The following is a 16,710-nucleotide window of genomic DNA, read 5'->3' as shown; positions in this document are numbered from 1 at the left end:
AGTTGAAGAAAACAATCACAAGTTATTACTGACGCCAAGTCTTTAAACGGAGCTTGGAGCACAATCCTATCACTCCCCGCTCTGCGCGGTGCTTCAGAGATGTCAGTTCCTGTCAGCGTCCGTCTCCGCGAGCAGCTACAGCTTAATTTCGTTTATTCCTCAAGTGGCAGGTCCAGACATTTTTCAGGATCAGTGCCTGTTCTTACCAACTGATTCGTCTGGATTCTTGTCACGGGTCGTTAACGCTGGGTGTTCCTAAAGACTTCGCCTGCCAGAATGCATCAAACTCCCCGAACACAAACCTCTGCCGTTAACGACTCGTGGCTGATGAGGATGCGTTTTTTTTGTTCTTTTTCTCTTTGCTTAGGTCGTCGCGTACCACTACTGCCAGGCCGATAATGCCTACACCTGCCTGGTGCCAGAGTTCGTGCACAACGTGGCCGCCCTGCTCTGCCGCTCGCCCCAGTTCGTTGCCTACAGGGAGCAGCTCCTGCGGGAGCCCCACCTGCAGAGCATGCTCAGCCTGCGGTCCTGCGTGCAGGACCCCATGGCCTCCTTCCGCAGGGGAGTCCTGGAGCCCTTGGAGAACCTGCACAAAGGTACGCTGATCACACTCCCTGCGCTCTCCCTGAGCTCCCAATTCCCTTTGGTTCTTGTTAAAATGCTGCTTAGTTGCATCTGGGCTTTTGAATGAAGCCATCAATTAATCCCACTGCGTCTGAAGAGCTGTGGGCAAGAGGTGAGGTCTGGAGAAGCTGAGAAACAAGATTAACCACGCCTCTCTTCCTGATGTTTGATTTAGGTCCGTAGATAAAATATTAACGATGAAACGCTAATTACAGGCTTTCTCTTTTCTTGCTTTCTTCCCCATCCCAAACTTGGCCTTGCGGTTCTAAAGCTGAAAACAAGCAACAATTTCCGTGCACAGCTCTGCTTGTGGCAGTGCATTCTCATTTATTTGTTCACGGGGTGGATGTTTTTCCTCTTACCAGCTGCTATTTAGTGGCCTTTAGAGAATCTGGAGCTTTTCCCAGAAGACCTGACACCATGGAAGTCCGTAGATGCACTGTGCAAAGCTTGTAGGGTAACAAACCTTACCTGGCTTTGAATTTCCGAGGTTTCTCTAATGCAGCATTGCTTTTGTCTCCTTTTCTTTCTTTCCTCTGCAAGATACAACTAATATGTTGTGACAATTGCTAAATTTAAGATATTTGCTTGTTGCCATGAAAACTGCTGGAGCATTCCAGAGTCCACATCTCTGTTGTCCTTCAAAACCGTGTTTATTAAAATCGCATGCTGCAAGTTGGCTGCAAAAATAGTTCCGATAATTTTCTGTTACCGCCCTACATACGACAGCTTAGGAACCGACGTGAAATGAATGCAGCTTCTACCAGATTCAAAGCTCTGCTGATCAAATCCAGTTCTTCAAAACGCAGCATCCAAACTCCGAACAGCAGCAGCTGGGTCCAACCCGCGTGGTTCCACCAGGCACAAAGCGTGTGTCGTGCCAGCACAGCTCAACAGCAGTTGGTTTTCCTGGCATGGAGAAATGTCACTGGAGGAGTTGTATGGCCGCTCTTCCCTACCAACCCTCCTGGCAAAAAAAAAAAAGACACATTTAGGAACCGTTGCTCTAAAGGAAATTAATTTGTGGTTCTTACAGTAATTCCTCCTGAGGTGTTCTAGCCATCGAGTTCCGAGCATTTCAGAGGATGTTTGTTTTTCTCGCCAAGCAGGTTGACCCCCATCTGGTCCTAAATCATGGGGGGGTGGAGAAATTTTATGTAGAAGCTGGTTTTTTAACTTATTGGGCTCTGCACTCAATGCAGCTGCAGTGGATCCCGTCCTCTGCTGAGGGAGAGTGCTGGCAAGCTCGTTTGCACCGAGTGTTTTGTAAGAAAATGAACTGTGTCTGGAAATTGGTTTTCAAATATATAACGTTTAAGACTCTGTAAATATATCAGCAGGACTTTTACAAGGTGCTGTTGAAGTTTTAACACTACTGCGACAAAATTATTGCGCAGCCGTTAATGGTGAATGTCACCGAGAAAGTTAGATTCATGTTTCTCAAATATATATATATATTTTTTAATCTCAAGGAATCTAAATTATATATAGGAGAACAAAGTTCTGATTCTTTCCGTGCTCTCTGCTTGCTCCTCTCTCCCTCCGGCGTTATGAAAAACGCGAGATGTGGGTATAAAACTCAAGCATTACATTCACTCCAAGATTTCAGAGGGTCGTAAAGTGTATTTTCTAGTGCACCAAATAATCCTGCTGAGAGGTTAACTGGATCTGTCGTAATTTTAGTGCAAAATAGGTGGGGGTTTGTACAGATATTAACAGTGCATTAGGAGACAAATGCAGCTTGTGAGGCAAGGACAAGATGGGGTTTTGATGCTCAGCAGTACCAAGCGCAAGGTGTTTACCCATTTGGGTTCTCCCAGGAACAACACAGAGACGGTTCATCGATGAACGTCCTGTGCTGGGCTCGGATAGGAAATTCCTGATGCAATTTAATGTCCAAGAGAAAAGCCAGCGTGCTGTGGGGAACATGGAGCTTTGTGATAGCAGGATTTATCCATAGCACCTTACAAAAGAGAGCAAACTTTGTACACATCGGGATCTGTAGTGCCTGGTAGAATCATGGAATCATTTGGTTGAGAAAGAATTTTGAGATCATCGAGTCCAACCGTACCTGTCCATTACTGAACCATCCCTGAGCACCTCATCTGCCCACCTTTTGAACCTCTCCAAGGATGGGGAGTCCACCACTGCCCTTGGGCAGCCTCTGCCAGTGCCCGGAGAACCCTTCCAGTGAACGGGTTTTGAGAGGCAGCTGAGGGACCTGGGGTTGTTTAGCCTGGAGGAGAGGAGGCTGAGGGGAGACCTCATCGCTCTCTACAACTACCTGAATGGAGGCTGTAGCGAGGTGAGTGCTGGCCTCCTCTCCCAAATGACAAGTGATAGGACAAGAGGAAATGGCCTCAAGTTGCCCCAGGGCAGGTTCAGATTGTGTATCAGGAAAAATTTCTTCACTAAAAGGGCTCTCAAGCCTTGGCAGGGGCTGCCCAAGGAGAGGGTGGAGTCCCCATCCCTGGAGGGATTTAAAAGACAGGGAGATGAAGTGCTCAGGGATGGATTAGTAGTAGACAGGTACAGTTGGGCTTGATGATCTCAAAGGTTTTTTCCAACGGAAGGAATCTACGATTAAGACAGGCTGACATCAGGATAAGAGATTACTACCAAAACTACAGAGAACCGCTGGTACTGTTTATTAAAACCTACCAGAAAGATACTGGTTCACTTCAAATAGCATTGGTCTTTGTGGAAGAGGTGATTTGTAAGAAGATGATTAGCTGGTTTGTCTGTGGGATATCACAGCTGTGTGTGTCGTAACTAAAATACATAGAAGAACTGAAATTGTGCGTGTGTGAGCCTCCCTCTGTGTATACACTATTAATGTCATCAGAAAGGTGCTGAGCCTTTCTTCTTCAGCAACATCTGATGATGCTTTAAAACACTGTAGTGACTTTACAGTGCATTTTCCCACCAGGTCAAGCCTTTCAAATGACTCCTTTTTCTCTTTCTCTCAGAGCGGAAGATCCCTGATGAAGATTTCATTATATTAATCGATGGGTTAAACGAGGCTGAATTTCACAAGCCAGATTATGGAGACACCATAGTATCGTTCCTGAGCAAAATGATTGGGAAATTCCCTTCCTGGCTGAAGCTGGTAGTGACGGTCAGGACGAGTCTACAGGTATGCTGAGACAGAGAATCATGATGACCTGAGTGAGTGTCACCATGGGCTTTGACAGAGAGATCTTAGTGGACACCTGGATTTGCTTTACACCTTTTATTTCAGCGTATCCTTCTGGATTTTTTGTACTTGGGTTTACACTCCTGTCCCAGACTCACTCTACAGTGTTGTGAGGCTCTAATCCAGGGTCACTTTCTCATGTCAGTAATGGTTGTTCAACAAATAGTTTAGTTCATTTGAGTGTGACAGCTCACGTGCCAACAGGCTACTCGCTCGCTGAGCATCTTAGGAGAGTAGAGCATCTCTCTGTCAGCCTGGGCTGCTCCCGAGCATCCTCTCCTCTCTGCAGAAAGCTGAAGGAGTGCAGATCTTCATATCCACTTCATATCACCCAGAATGTGACGGTGGGATTATTTCAGCCTGGAGGAGTCAGTGTCAGTGGATCACAGAATGGTTTTGGTTGGGAAAAGGCCTTTAAGAGTCCAACCATCTATCCAGCTCTGCTAAGTGCAGACCATGCCCCTGAGTACAGCAACATCTACTCGTGTTTTAAACCCCTCCACGGATGGGGACTCCACCACCTCCCTGGGCAGCCCCTGACAGTGCTTGACAACCTGTTCAGTAAAGAAATTCCTCCTAATATCCAACCTAAATCTCCCCTGATGCATCTTGAGGCCGTTTGTCCTGCCAGTGGCTGCCAGGGAGAAGAGACCAACCGCCGCATCGCTGCAACCTCTTTTCAGGGAGCTGTGGAGAGTGATGAGGTCTCCCCTCAGTCTCCTTTTCTGTTTAATGGATAATAAATGCTGCCAGCATGAGTACCCTCTTTTTTTTTTTTTTCTCTTTGTAGGAGATAATTAAGCTGTTGCCCTTCCACAGAATATTTTTGGATAGACTGGAAGAGAATGAAGCCATAGACCAGGACCTGCAGGCGTACATCCTTCATCGGATACACAGCAGTTCGGAGATCCAGAACAACATCTCACTTAATGGCAAAATGGACAACACTACGTTTGGCAAACTCAGTTCTCACCTCAAGACCTTGAGCCAAGGATCCTATCTGTACCTAAAACTCACTTTTGATCTCATAGAGAAAGGATACCTGGTACTAAAAAGCTCCAGCTACAAAGTCGTCCCAGTGTCGCTGTCAGAAGTTTACTTATTGCAGTGCAATATGAAGTTCCCAACGCAGTCTTCCTTTGATCGGGTTATGCCTCTCTTGAATGTGGCAGTGGCATCTCTGCATCCATTAACAGACGAACATATTTTTCAGGCCATTAACGCAGGTAACATTGAGGGCACTTTGGAGTGGGATGACTTTCAGCAGAGGATGGAGAACCTTTCTATGTTTCTTATCAAACGTAGAGATATGACGCGAATGTTTGTTCATCCCTCTTTCCGAGAATGGCTTATTTGGAGAGAAGAAGGTGAAAAGACCAAGTTTCTTTGCGATCCTAGGTAAGCAAACGATTTGAGAAATCAGAGCTTATAAAATGTATTTTTATGCTGTTGTCAGAGTCATTTCATTTTATGAGGTTGCACATGGCCACGGATACCGGACTTTGGTCTATGTGCACTGTAGGTCTCTACATCTGTACTTGGCACCTTAGATCTTTGTGTTGTTCGTGGAAAGAAATAAGCACCTCTGGGCACACAACTGACCTGACAAACCTAAAAGGCATCTTCACAATGAGATGGGCTGCTCTTCAGAAGACTCCAGGTTGAGTAGCTCCTGCACAGGGATCACCAAGGCTGGCTGTGTTTCAGCAGACCACTCCTGCCAACTCAGGCTGGAGAAGGGGAATCACTCTCCCTTTCTCCAAAGGGATTGAAACCACGTGAACTAGAGGATAAGGAGCTGAAGGATGAGCTGTGTGGATACGTCTTTGGCAGGTGGCTTCTTTTTGAAGTTGCGTTCCTCTTAGTCCTACTAAATGCCTTTTTGAAAGCAAAATAAGGAACAGAATCAGGCTGTAGCAGTTTTGGACTGTAAATGCGTCTGTAATCTCTGTCCTGATAGCAGCTGAGTTCCTGGCTTAGCTCACAGGGAAGAGAATTTAATCATGGTTCGCTTTATATTCTCTAAATTCAATGATCGCTATTAACAACATTATCTTTGTTTCTACTGAAGAGTGGAAACAGACGCCCTGACTATAATTCTAGTAGTTTATCACCATGTGTTTCACTCTATTTGGCCTGCTCAGTACCTCAAATATGATTATAAAAACCAGGGAAACACTCGGTCGGCCTGAAGCAAATAGGATGGCGTGTGCTGGAGCTGCACAGCCACGTGGCTGGTGGGAGCAGCAGGAGCTGTTAGCGATGTCAGAGCCATTTCCCACTTGAAATTTTGTGGTGAACATGCTGCAGTAAGAAAAATCCCAGCTAGCTCCTCCCTACAGGCGTCTTCTCTGGTTTAGTGGGTTCTGCACAACAGCCCTATCGAGCGAACCCTTTGCAAAGCCTCTCGCAGCAGCAGATGTCTTTATCTCAATCAATGTTAGTTAGTTAATATCCTGCCTCGGAGTCATTAAGTGCTTGTCGCTGCGGAATGCTTTTCGAACCTGTTTGTGGCATTTACGCCCGTAGAGCTGAGAGCTTTCTCCCTCCCAGTCGCTCCCACCTGGCGCTACTGGTTTTGGCTAGCCTGGCTGTAAGAGAGCTCGGTGACAGCCGGGCGAGGGGCCGGCAGCCGGCACGCCTGGCAATTAGCGCTAATCACGCGGCACTTGCAATAACGAGAGGAAAAATCAGTACTTTCCTTCATTACCAGACAAATAAAATGAAGGTGCGGATGCTGCGCTGGTGGGTAACGCCCATGTGTTGGGTGCTGCGTGTGGGAGCGGGCGGCTGGGTGACATCGGGCTGTGGCCCTGGGGCTTCAGAATTCCCAAATTCAGAATGAAACTCAAATTGTGCTGCTTTTTGGGTGGTTTCGCACTGAAAGCAGACGTGTGATCTTAGCACGAAGGCACAGATCGGCCCAGATTCGTTCCCGGGTCACCGCCAATGTAACATATCTCTGTGTAGGGTTCGGTGCTGCCTCTCATGAACATCACGAACGCATCTCGCTGCCCTCAGGGCTGTTCAGGAGACTTTCAGGCATCACTTTTTGTCCCGTATGTGCGTGTAATGAATTACTTGTGGCTTTAGAGTGTGTGAGGAATGCTCCTGCTCTTTGCCAGCAGGGAATCCTTGCAGCACGAACCCGACCCAGCTTCTTGTCGCTGGCAAAAACAAAGTTGCAATGCCTATAACGGCCTCCCACTGCCTCAAGCGTGAGTCCATACGTACTAGAGGGCTAATAAATATCTCTAATGTATAATGTGCACTAATTGCATTATACTCTGCTGGTCTATAATGAAACACACTACATTTCAGTGATTAATAGCAAAGACCCCCTGAGATTCAACTATTGTGCTCCTCAGAATCCTCCTGTCCGGCTCTCAAGGAAGGGCTGATGTTGAGATGTTGAGCTCAGAGCATGGAAAACCCTTAGCAACAATTAAGATAAGTAGTTTCATTTGAGTTTCATTTTATTTCTTCTAAAAGCAGCACAGCTTTGCCCCTGTCAGAGCTCACAGGCATAGCCCATAAACATTTGCCGGTGTCTGGTTTGTTCGCAGCCAGTTTGATTTCTTTCTGCTCGCTTGGGAATTGAGAAGATGTAGCGACTGGATAGGCCACTCCTCAAGTTCCTGGTCCAGCCTTGCAGAAATGTGCCATTCATGTGAGGCTTTTTGACCTTGCCGTGTCGATACGTAAAGAGTCAGGCTGCTGAGGCTGATTTTTTTTCCCCAGGAGAAGAGCTTTGAAGTGAAACGTGCTTTTGTGACGCTGCTTTTAATTGACTTACCCTGACACGGCGTCCAGGTGTGGGGACGTTGTGAAGGAAATTGGGATAATGGGCCTCGTGTCCACAGCGCTGCAGCTGGGGGAGTCTTCCTCGTTTCATTAATAAGAGTGAGCTCCTGTGTTCTTGGAAGCACTGAAAAGGGGGGAGAGGGAGAACACAACATCCAGAAATTATCTCCTTTTTCTGTGCTTTTAAGTTAAACAACCGTCTCCAACCTTTGGATTTTTTGTGTCAGCCCGGTGAGATGCTGACTCTCATCGCTGAACGCTCACCGTGTGTTGCTGTCGGAAGCAAAGGCAAATGGGCGTCCCCCGGCCCTCCCAGCATCCACAGTTGGTTAATAACAGGGCACGAAAACAGCGTTTGTCTGAGCGTTTAACCAGCATCGCGATAACGACTGCCCCAGCCTGTCAGAGCAGAACGAGCAACCTTGCGGCTTAGTTGACAAATAATATGAGATGTTTTAGGGAAAGACCTAATCCTTTGTGACTGGCATGGGGAGAAAGTGGTTGTTATTGCACTGGGATAATCCACGGTTTCAGTACAGGCTGGGGGACAGTGTGGTTGAGAGCAGCCCTGCCAAGAAAGACTTGGGGTGCTGGTTGAAGCTCGACATGAGCTGACAACATGTGCTCTCAGCCCCAAAACCAACCATGTCCTGGGACTGCATCCAAAGCACCGTGGGCAGCAGGGCGAGGGAGGCAATTCTGCGCCTCTGCTCCGCTCTGTGAGACCCCACCTGGAGTCCTGTGTCCAGTTCTGGAATCGCCAACCTAATGAGATGGAGCTGTTGGAACGGGTCCAGAGGACACCACAAAGATGATCCGAGAGCTGGAGCACCTCTGCTATGAGGACAGGCTGAGAGAGTTGGGGTTGTTCAGCCTGGAGAAGAAAAGGCTCTGGGGATACCTTAGAGCAGCTTCCAGGACTGAAAAGGGCTCCAGGAAAGCTGGGGAGGGACTTTTTACAAGGGCATTGAGTGACCGAATGAGGGGAAATGACTTTAAATTGGAAGGGGGAGATTTAGGAGAGCTGTTAGGAAGAAATTGTTCACAATGAAGGTGGGGAGGCCCTGGCCCAGGTTGCTCAGGGAAGTTGTGGCTGCCCCATCCCTGGAGGTGCTCAAGGCCAGGTTGGATGGGACTTGGAGCAACCGGATCCAGTGGGAAGTGTCTCTGCCCATGGCAGGGGGTGGAACTGGATGGGCTTTGAGGTCCCTTCCAACCCAAACCATTCCATGATTCTATGATTAACTGCCCCTGCAATATGATTTACCGTACGATGGGCAGAGCAGCTCATATTTTTCCTTCTGTAATGAGAGGTGGCAAGGAGAGCAGTCACCAGTGTGAAGATGGAGGTGAACCTCCTGGTAGGGAGCTTTGGTGGAGCACCCTGCTCTGTGCAGGACCGATTCACTGCGCAGAGATGCAGAGCTGTTCTCAGGGATAAAAGAGATGCAGTGTTAGTCTGAAATCCCAAACATTTGTGGCCAGGTTTCCAGGAAAGCTGAATGCTGAGGTATGGAGAGAGACCCAGCAGGCACTTGGCGTCTCTCAGAACTGAGGTGTTGGTGCCTTGCTCAGTGATGGCACTGCAGGGCTGGGCTGGTCCTGAAACCCGAGACTGGGAATGCTGCATGAGGCATCGATACTCTGCAGTAGATGTGCGCCAGGATGTCCACAGGCAGCTCTTGCTCGTTGGCTTTGCTAGAAGATCTCTAATAATCTGCAAAATCACAAAAACAATAAGCAGGGAGAAGGACTGGTGGCTCAGTCACTGAGGTTGAGGGCATCTCTTCATCTCTTTCCTCCTCCTCCACATCCCCAAACCAAATTTGTCCCTGTCCCTGAAAGCCCAAACAGAGGCGCCCTGCGTGGGTGAGCGCGCAGCAGCGATCCTAACAGAGGTCTGCGTCCCTGATCCACCACGCCGAGTTGCCATGGTTTCTGGCAGAGATGGCTTTTATTGCAATGCAGGGGAGGTCTTTTGCATTTTCATTTTTCTCACAGGAGGCTGCTGCAAGTGGAGGCTTTGCCCACACAAAACAAATGTGTTTCTTTCTTTTTCTTTTTTGGGGGAGTCAGAAGGGACCTCAAAGCCCATCCAGTTCCACCCTCTGCCATGCGCAGGGACACCTCCCACTGGATCCGGTTGCTCCAAGCCCCATCCAACCTGGCCTTGAACACCTCCAGGGATGGGGCAGCCACCACTGCAACCAAGCCAGGCCCGCCCACTCTCGTCAGGAAGAATTTCTTCCTAATAACTCATCTAAATCTCACCTCTTCCAATTTAAAGCCATTCCCCCTCGTCCTGTTACTTCATGCCCTTGTAAAAAGTCCCTCCCCAGCTTTCCTGGAGCCCCTTTCAGTGCTGGAAGCTGCTCTAAGGTCTCCCCGGAGTCTTCTCTTCTCCAGGCTGAACAACCCCAACTCTCTCAGCCTTCTCCTTGTATGGGAGGTGCTCCAGCTGTTGGATCATCTCCATGGCCGCCTCTGGACTTGTTCCAACAGTTCCATCTCTTTCTTCTCTTGGGGACTCCAGAACTGGTCACAGGACTCCAGGTGAGGTCTCGCAAGAGTAGAGGGAGAGAATCCCTCTCTGTTCCTGCTGATTCCATGACTGTAACCTGGCACATTTGGACCTGTAAAAAGAATGGGCAATAGCTCAACAAAATCAATATAGGAAACTTATTTTGTGCAAGTACCCGCGTCACCAGCGTCTCTAGATGTGAGCTGTAATCTCATGCAGAAATACAGAGCTGAAAATAACTGATGAAAGCCATCAGCAGCAAGTTGGGCAGCTGCAACAGGGACTTCTCTGAGCATCAGAGGCCAATGTTTGCGTGATGTGGGGTTCAGGACAGGTTCTTCACTGAAGAAGAGACTTGAGCTCATTCCTGTCATGTCTCCCTTTGTAGCAAAGCGCCAAAGCGGCTGAGCTGCAGGTTTTTCCTCTGAAATCATGGGCAGGGCCACAGCTACAGCATCAGTTGGGAGAGAAGAGAAGAGAAGAAATGAGAGGCAGATTATAAATCATGACAGATGAGATGGAGAGCAGATGTGATTGCTGCCACCATAAAGGACATCAGTAGAGCAGCTTGTTCTAACTGGCTCATTAAACATGCAACCCAAGCATTCGGATGCAGAGGGGGGGTTGAATATATTTAGTGTCTTGAGTTACTGTCCTCATAAAATCTTTTTCTTTCCTTCTGGACTGCAAACTCCTGTTTGCTCTTCCATTTCCATGTCTAGATGGAAGAAACTATTCAGGGAGCAATCCATTCAGTGGCACTGAGCCACCACGATGAGAGGAGGTGAGTTAATCAGAGACAGGTCAGTGGTGACCGAAGAAAGAAATGGTGCTTAATTTCTTCCTCTTGTTTCAATTCTTCAGGTCTTGAGACCTGCTTACGGAGCAGAGGCATCTTTCAGTGGATTGGGAGAGAGCAGCCCTGACTTCGCTCTGTCTTGCTTCTTAGGTGGGAAGGGATTGTGCCCCTGTAGTCAGCGTTGGTGAAGCCACACCTCAAATCTTGGGTTCAGTTGGGGCTCCTCACTGCAAGAAAGACATTGAGGGGCTGGAGCGTGTCTGGAGAAGGGGAACAGAGCTGGGGAAGGCGCTGGAGAACAAGGGTTAGGAGAGGAGGCTGAGGGACCTGGAGCTTTTCAGCCTGCAGAAAAGGAGGATGAAAGGAGACCTCATCTCTGTCTACAACTGCCTGAAATGAGGTTGTAGTGAGGTGGATGCTGGTCTCTTCTCCCAAGTAACAAATGATAGGACAAGAGGATCAGGTTGCTCCAAGCCCCATCCAACCTGGCCTTGAACGCCTCCAGGGATGGGGCAGCCACCACTGCTCTGGACAACCTGGGCCAGAGCCTCACCACACTTATTGTGAACGGTTTCTTCCTAATGTCTAATCTAAATCTTCTCCCTTCCAATTTAAAACCATTCTCCCTTGTCCTATCACTCCAGGCCTTTGTAAAAAATCCATCCCCAGCTTTCCTGGAGCCCCTTTCAGTGCTGGAAGCTGCTTTAAGGTTTCTCTGGAGTCTTCTCCAGGCTGAACAACCCCAGCTCTCTCAGCCTGTCCTCAGATGGGAGGTGCTCCAGCTGTTGGATCATCTCCATGGCCTCCTCCGGACTCGTTCCAACAGTTCTATCTCCTTCTTTTGTTGGGGATTCCAGAACTGGACACAGTACTCCAGATGAGATCTCACAAGTGTGGATTAGAGAGGGAGAATCCCCTCCCTGATCCTGCTGGCCACGCTTCTTCTGATGCAGCCCAGGACATGGTTGGCTGCTCTGTCTTGCGCTGGTTCATGCTGTGCAGGGGCTTGGAAGGATGAAGACCCATTTTCATGGCTTTATAGATATGTATACATGCACATCTGGGCCGACGGAGGCAGCCCGCGCGAGCAGACAAAAGCTGCCGGAGCTGAGCTGGCAGCGCTATTAATTTTTCACAAAAAAAAAAGAAATCATACATTAAAAATAGAAAAATCTCTGATGATAAACTCTGCAGTGGCGAAATTCAAAGCAAATCATTTCACTGAGCTCCTTGATGTAGAAATCATTACCGCCATCCTCTGCTGTGTTCCAGAAGACAAAAAGTCCGGGCTGTTGGAGTCTGGTCGAGCATGCAATTAGCGCTGACAGAACAAGTGGCTGCAAGTATTTATCAACAAGCCCAAAGCCAAGGTCTGGGAAGCATTGCGGAGGTAATGTATTACTCATGAGCACTATTTTATTCTGGAAGAGTTCATACATGCCTTCTTCAGAAGAGCCAAATCGTGCATCTCGGTAAATGCCCCACCAGCAGCAGCTGAAAAGCAGTTCAGAAATCAGGGCTGCTGTGTCTCTTGCCGCAAGAGAAGGTACATCAGAAGTTTCTGGATCTTAGTTCACGCTTAGCTTAATGCAGTTACAGCTCCATTCAGAGCCTTCCCAGATGTTTTCAAAGAGTTTCCCATCATGAAGCCAAGGACTGGTGTTATTTGATTGCTCGTCTGCTCCGTGCTTCTGATTTGATTGGCCTTCAACTTCTTCTGCCCCTCTACTCCACTCTTCTGAGACCCCACCTGGAGTTCTGTGTCCAGTTCTGGACTCTCCAACAGAAGAACGAGATGCAAGTGTTGAAAGGAGTCCAGAGGAGGCCATGAAGATGATCCAAGGGCTGGAGCACCTCTGCTAAGAGCACAGACTGAGAGAGCTGGGGTTGTTCAGCCTGGAGAAGAGAAGGCTCTGGAGATACCTTAGAGCAGCTTCCAGGACTGAAAGGGGCTTCAGGAAAGCTGGGGAGGGACTTTTTCCAAGGGCCTGGAGTGATAGGACAAGGGGAAATGGTTTTAAATTGGAAAGGGGGAGATTTAGATTAGGCATTAGGAAGAAATTGTTCACAGTGAGTGTGCGGAGGCCCTGGCTCAGGTTGCCCAGAGCAGTGGTGGCTGCCCCATCCCTGGAGGGGTTCAAGGCCAGGTTGGATGGGGCTTGGAGCAACAAAATCCAGTTATGTCCCTGCCCATGGCAGGGGGTGGAACTGGGTGGACTTTGAGGTCCCTTCTAACCCAAATCATTCCACAATTCTATGATTTCTCCTTCTGTGACAGGAAAAATAAAGGTAGAGAAGGTGGTTACAGGGTCTGGAGCAGAAAGCCAAGGTTAGCAGTCACCAGCCTGCACAGGAAATGAGCTGATGGCTCTGGATGAGCTTGCACAACTAACCTTTCAGTGGAGGTAACTGGCTTGGCTCTTCTCCAAGCCATGAGCCCAGCATTGTGCGTCTGATGAGCTATTGAGACGCGTTGAGTGTATTAGAGTGATTATAGGGTTTGGTAATCTTCCTGAACGGGGATGGATGAAATGGAGCAATTGGAGCTGCTCCTTGACTTGCAGCCGGATCTGGCAACACTCAAGCTGTATTTCACCGCCCTTTGTTTCCTTCTGATCTGCTTCTCCTTTCCATGGGCACTCCTGAAGGTTAATCAGTGCAATGAACCGATAGTTTTGTCTGTCTCCTTTAAAAGCATGTGACCTGATGTTCTCCTCCTACTCCAAAGATGGAGAACAAAAAGGGGAAGAGCCAAAGGATGGCAAGGCATCAAGCTGTGGATAACTTAAGGTGCTACAACTGCTTCCAAGGGCCTTCTGTTTTCCCAGCTTTTTATGTTTTGTCCCTTCTGTTGGTGCCGTACGGAGAATCCTCACAGCACAGACGCATGGAAATGGGTGCGAAAAAAAGAGGTTTCAGTTCCTTTTGAAGCTCAAATCACCCTAAGAGTGAAGGTCAGTAAAAATATTTCAGGCAGCAGTTGGTTATTTGAGTTGATGGAACCTCCATACACTCAATTGCATTTTGCAGAGGCGCAGTAGAGTTATTCAGCAATGAAACTGTTGATTTATGACATGGAAATGCCGTGCTCTTTAACCTCTCAAGACCTGGGGATCAAGTCCTACCTTGTAAGAAAAAGGCATTGTGTTTTCCGTGTCTCTTCTCCAGCAGACACTTGTCCACATCTCACCAGGACCACAAGGTCTGACACAACCTTATGGGGCTTTGCTAAAATGGATCCGTGTGTTATCCGTGGTCCAAGATGAGGCTGGCTGGCCAAACACCTGGCCATGGTGTTACAAGTGTTTTGCTTTCATTCAGAGTTTCTTTGGAGGCAGAGATGATCATTCTTCCAGGATGGAGATGGCACTCGTAAATCCCAACCAGCATGAAAGCTTCTTCCCTTCCATAATATTTACGTGCCATTTGGCCACAAAAAGAACTTTTCTGCTTTACCAAACAGTGATGAGCTAACAACGTTCCCTGTCCTTAAAAGCCCTTTAAAGCCATGGTTGATATCGTATTTTATTTTCTTTGGCTGGAAGGGTTTGATTGCATGTATGTGTAGTCACATTTTTATTCTGTTCCAGAAATGAAGTGGGTTAAAAAGGACTCCCTTGGGAGTACCTGGGGGCTTAGAAAATACTAATTTCTTGGCAAAACCAAGAAAACTGTAGCTCCCCAGACCCCTGAGATCCAAGCGAGGAGTCTCGGTGGCCTCCACCCCTGCTTGCCCATTTCTTGCTCTTTCATCCTGCCCTGCTTGCCCACCTCCTGCTCTTTCATCCTGCCCCGCTTGCCCATCTCCTGCTCTTTCATCCTGCCCTGCTTGCCCATCTCCTGCTCTTTCATCCTGCCCTGCTTGCCCATCTCCTGCTCTTTCATCCTGCCCTGCTTGCCCATCTCCTGCTCTTTCATCCTGCCCTGCTTGCCCATCTCCTGCTCTTTCATCCTGCCCTGCTTGCCCATCTACTGCTCTTTCATCCTGCCCTGCTTGCCCATCTCCTGCTCTTTCATCCTGCCCTGCTTGCCCATTTCTTGCTCTTTCATCCTGCCCTGCTTGCCCATCTCCTGCTCTTTCATCATGCCCTGCTTGCCCATCTCCTGCTCTTTCATCCTGCCCTGCTTGCCCATCTCCTGCTCTTTCATGCTGCCCTGCTTGCCCACCTCCTGCTCTTTCATCCCTGTGTGCCCGCTGGGCAGTATTTGCCAATCTCGTCCGGCAATGGTTTGCAAAACTTGATGGTTTGGCACCGTGCGTGAACGGAGAATCAGCTTCTTGCGCCTTTGAGGAGACTCAACCACGCTGAACTTGTGTTACCAGCTGAAATTTGTGTTACCGGCTGATATTTATGTTAAAAAATATCAGTAATGGCCACGGTTCCCGGTGGAAATTGATGCCTGGTTTATTATATTTTGCATCAAGCAGGGCTCTGTGTGTAGCTCGGTTCATTTGCTTTGTTTGTCAACCTGGTAGGTCGTTGCCAGAAGCATCTTTATTACTAGAAAAGCTGAAGAATGTGCTCAGAAAGAGTTTTTGGTGTGGAAATAAAGTTGCTTTGCTCTGCAGGATGTGTCACACGATGGAAAATGTAGCTCTCATCTAAAGAATGGGGTTTTTTAATGTGTGGATACTTTATAAAAGTCATTTTCTAATGCATTCAGGATTGGGGCTGTGCTTTCTACCTACAGTTCTACTCTACAAAATGACTGCAAAAGTAGCATTTCAGCTTGCTTGAAGTTGTGCCTCTGGTGTTTCCAAACCTATGTCTGCTCATAGCAAAGATATCATTTTATTTTTGCTATCCTCCGATGTTTGGGGATTTTTGAGCTCTCAGCGATCGCCAGTAATCAAGGATGCCATCAGTTACTGGTTTACCAGGGAGAATCGCTCCAGCTCTGTTTCCCAAAGCTGGATGAGTTTGAAGGCTTAGTGGGAGCAAAACTTGTTGTCGGAAGTTCTTGTATTGATGTTACAAACAAATCCTGACCTACTCTCTCTTCTGCTTCTAGGAGTGGCCACACACTGCTTGCCTTCTGGTTTTCCCGTCAGGAAGGAAAACTAAATCGACAGCAAACGATTGAGCTGGGACATCACATTCTCAAAGCACATATTTTTAAGGTAACAAAAATGAAAATGAAGTCTTTCCGCCAACCTCATCACCATTGTGTGGAATCTGCCAGCGCTGGCAGTCTTCGGTCTCGTCTCGGTTTAGGGTTTGCTGGAAGAGGTGTGATTGCTTCAGGCAGCTGAAACGTGTAGAAATGAGCTGTAGAAAATTGGCAGTGGTTTATAAGAATACCTTGAAATTAAACCGTCCCCCAGACTATAAATTCAGCACATAGCCTCCTTACCTAAAATTACTTTTCTACCCGAAAAGATTTCTCTCCCCATGGGAGATGATTTCGTTGTAGAAAAAAACATTTAGAAAAAAGAAATCATTTAAAAGGAGTGAGTTTGAAGAATCCAACCCAAAATGCTGGTTGGAAAGGGAAGATCTTATGGTCCTTAATGTCTCATGGTGGGTCCTTTTTGCTCTTCATACAGACATTTAACACACGGGTAATGGAAAGGCAAACTTGAATGTAAGGATCAATATGACCCATAAATTGTCATTCTTTTGCCTGTTGGCCACACACCAGATGATGGGAATGAGAAGATGGATTTGTAAGATCAGAGAAATATGGAATTCCTTAAAAGTCTTGGGATCTGTGCGTGCTTAACGCTGGTAAAAAGGAGGCTATGATTTTCTCTGATCTCTC

The 16,710-nt window shown here is 47.8% G+C and overlaps 1 protein-coding gene across 18 annotated transcripts in view; it reads left to right on the top strand.

Moving 5' to 3' along the window:
• TANC2 (tetratricopeptide repeat, ankyrin repeat and coiled-coil containing 2) overlaps positions 1–16,710 on the top strand; it is a 225,301-nt gene that overhangs the window by 168,964 nt on the left and 39,627 nt on the right. For all 18 annotated transcript variants that reach the window (XM_054088176.1, XM_054088191.1, XM_054088186.1 and 15 more), the window contains 4 exons: positions 368–599; positions 3,597–3,763; positions 4,614–5,221; positions 15,961–16,069. In XM_054088176.1, the coding sequence (XP_053944151.1) occupies positions 368–599; positions 3,597–3,763; positions 4,614–5,221; positions 15,961–16,069 (1,116 nt within the window). The remainder of the gene's footprint in view (positions 1–367; positions 600–3,596; positions 3,764–4,613; positions 5,222–15,960; positions 16,070–16,710) is intronic.

Source organism: Cuculus canorus, chromosome 25 (assembly GCF_017976375.1).
Source record: "Cuculus canorus isolate bCucCan1 chromosome 25, bCucCan1.pri, whole genome shotgun sequence".
Taxonomy (NCBI): domain Eukaryota; kingdom Metazoa; phylum Chordata; class Aves; order Cuculiformes; family Cuculidae; genus Cuculus; species Cuculus canorus.
This window is presented reverse-complemented; position numbering and strand designations above follow the sequence as displayed.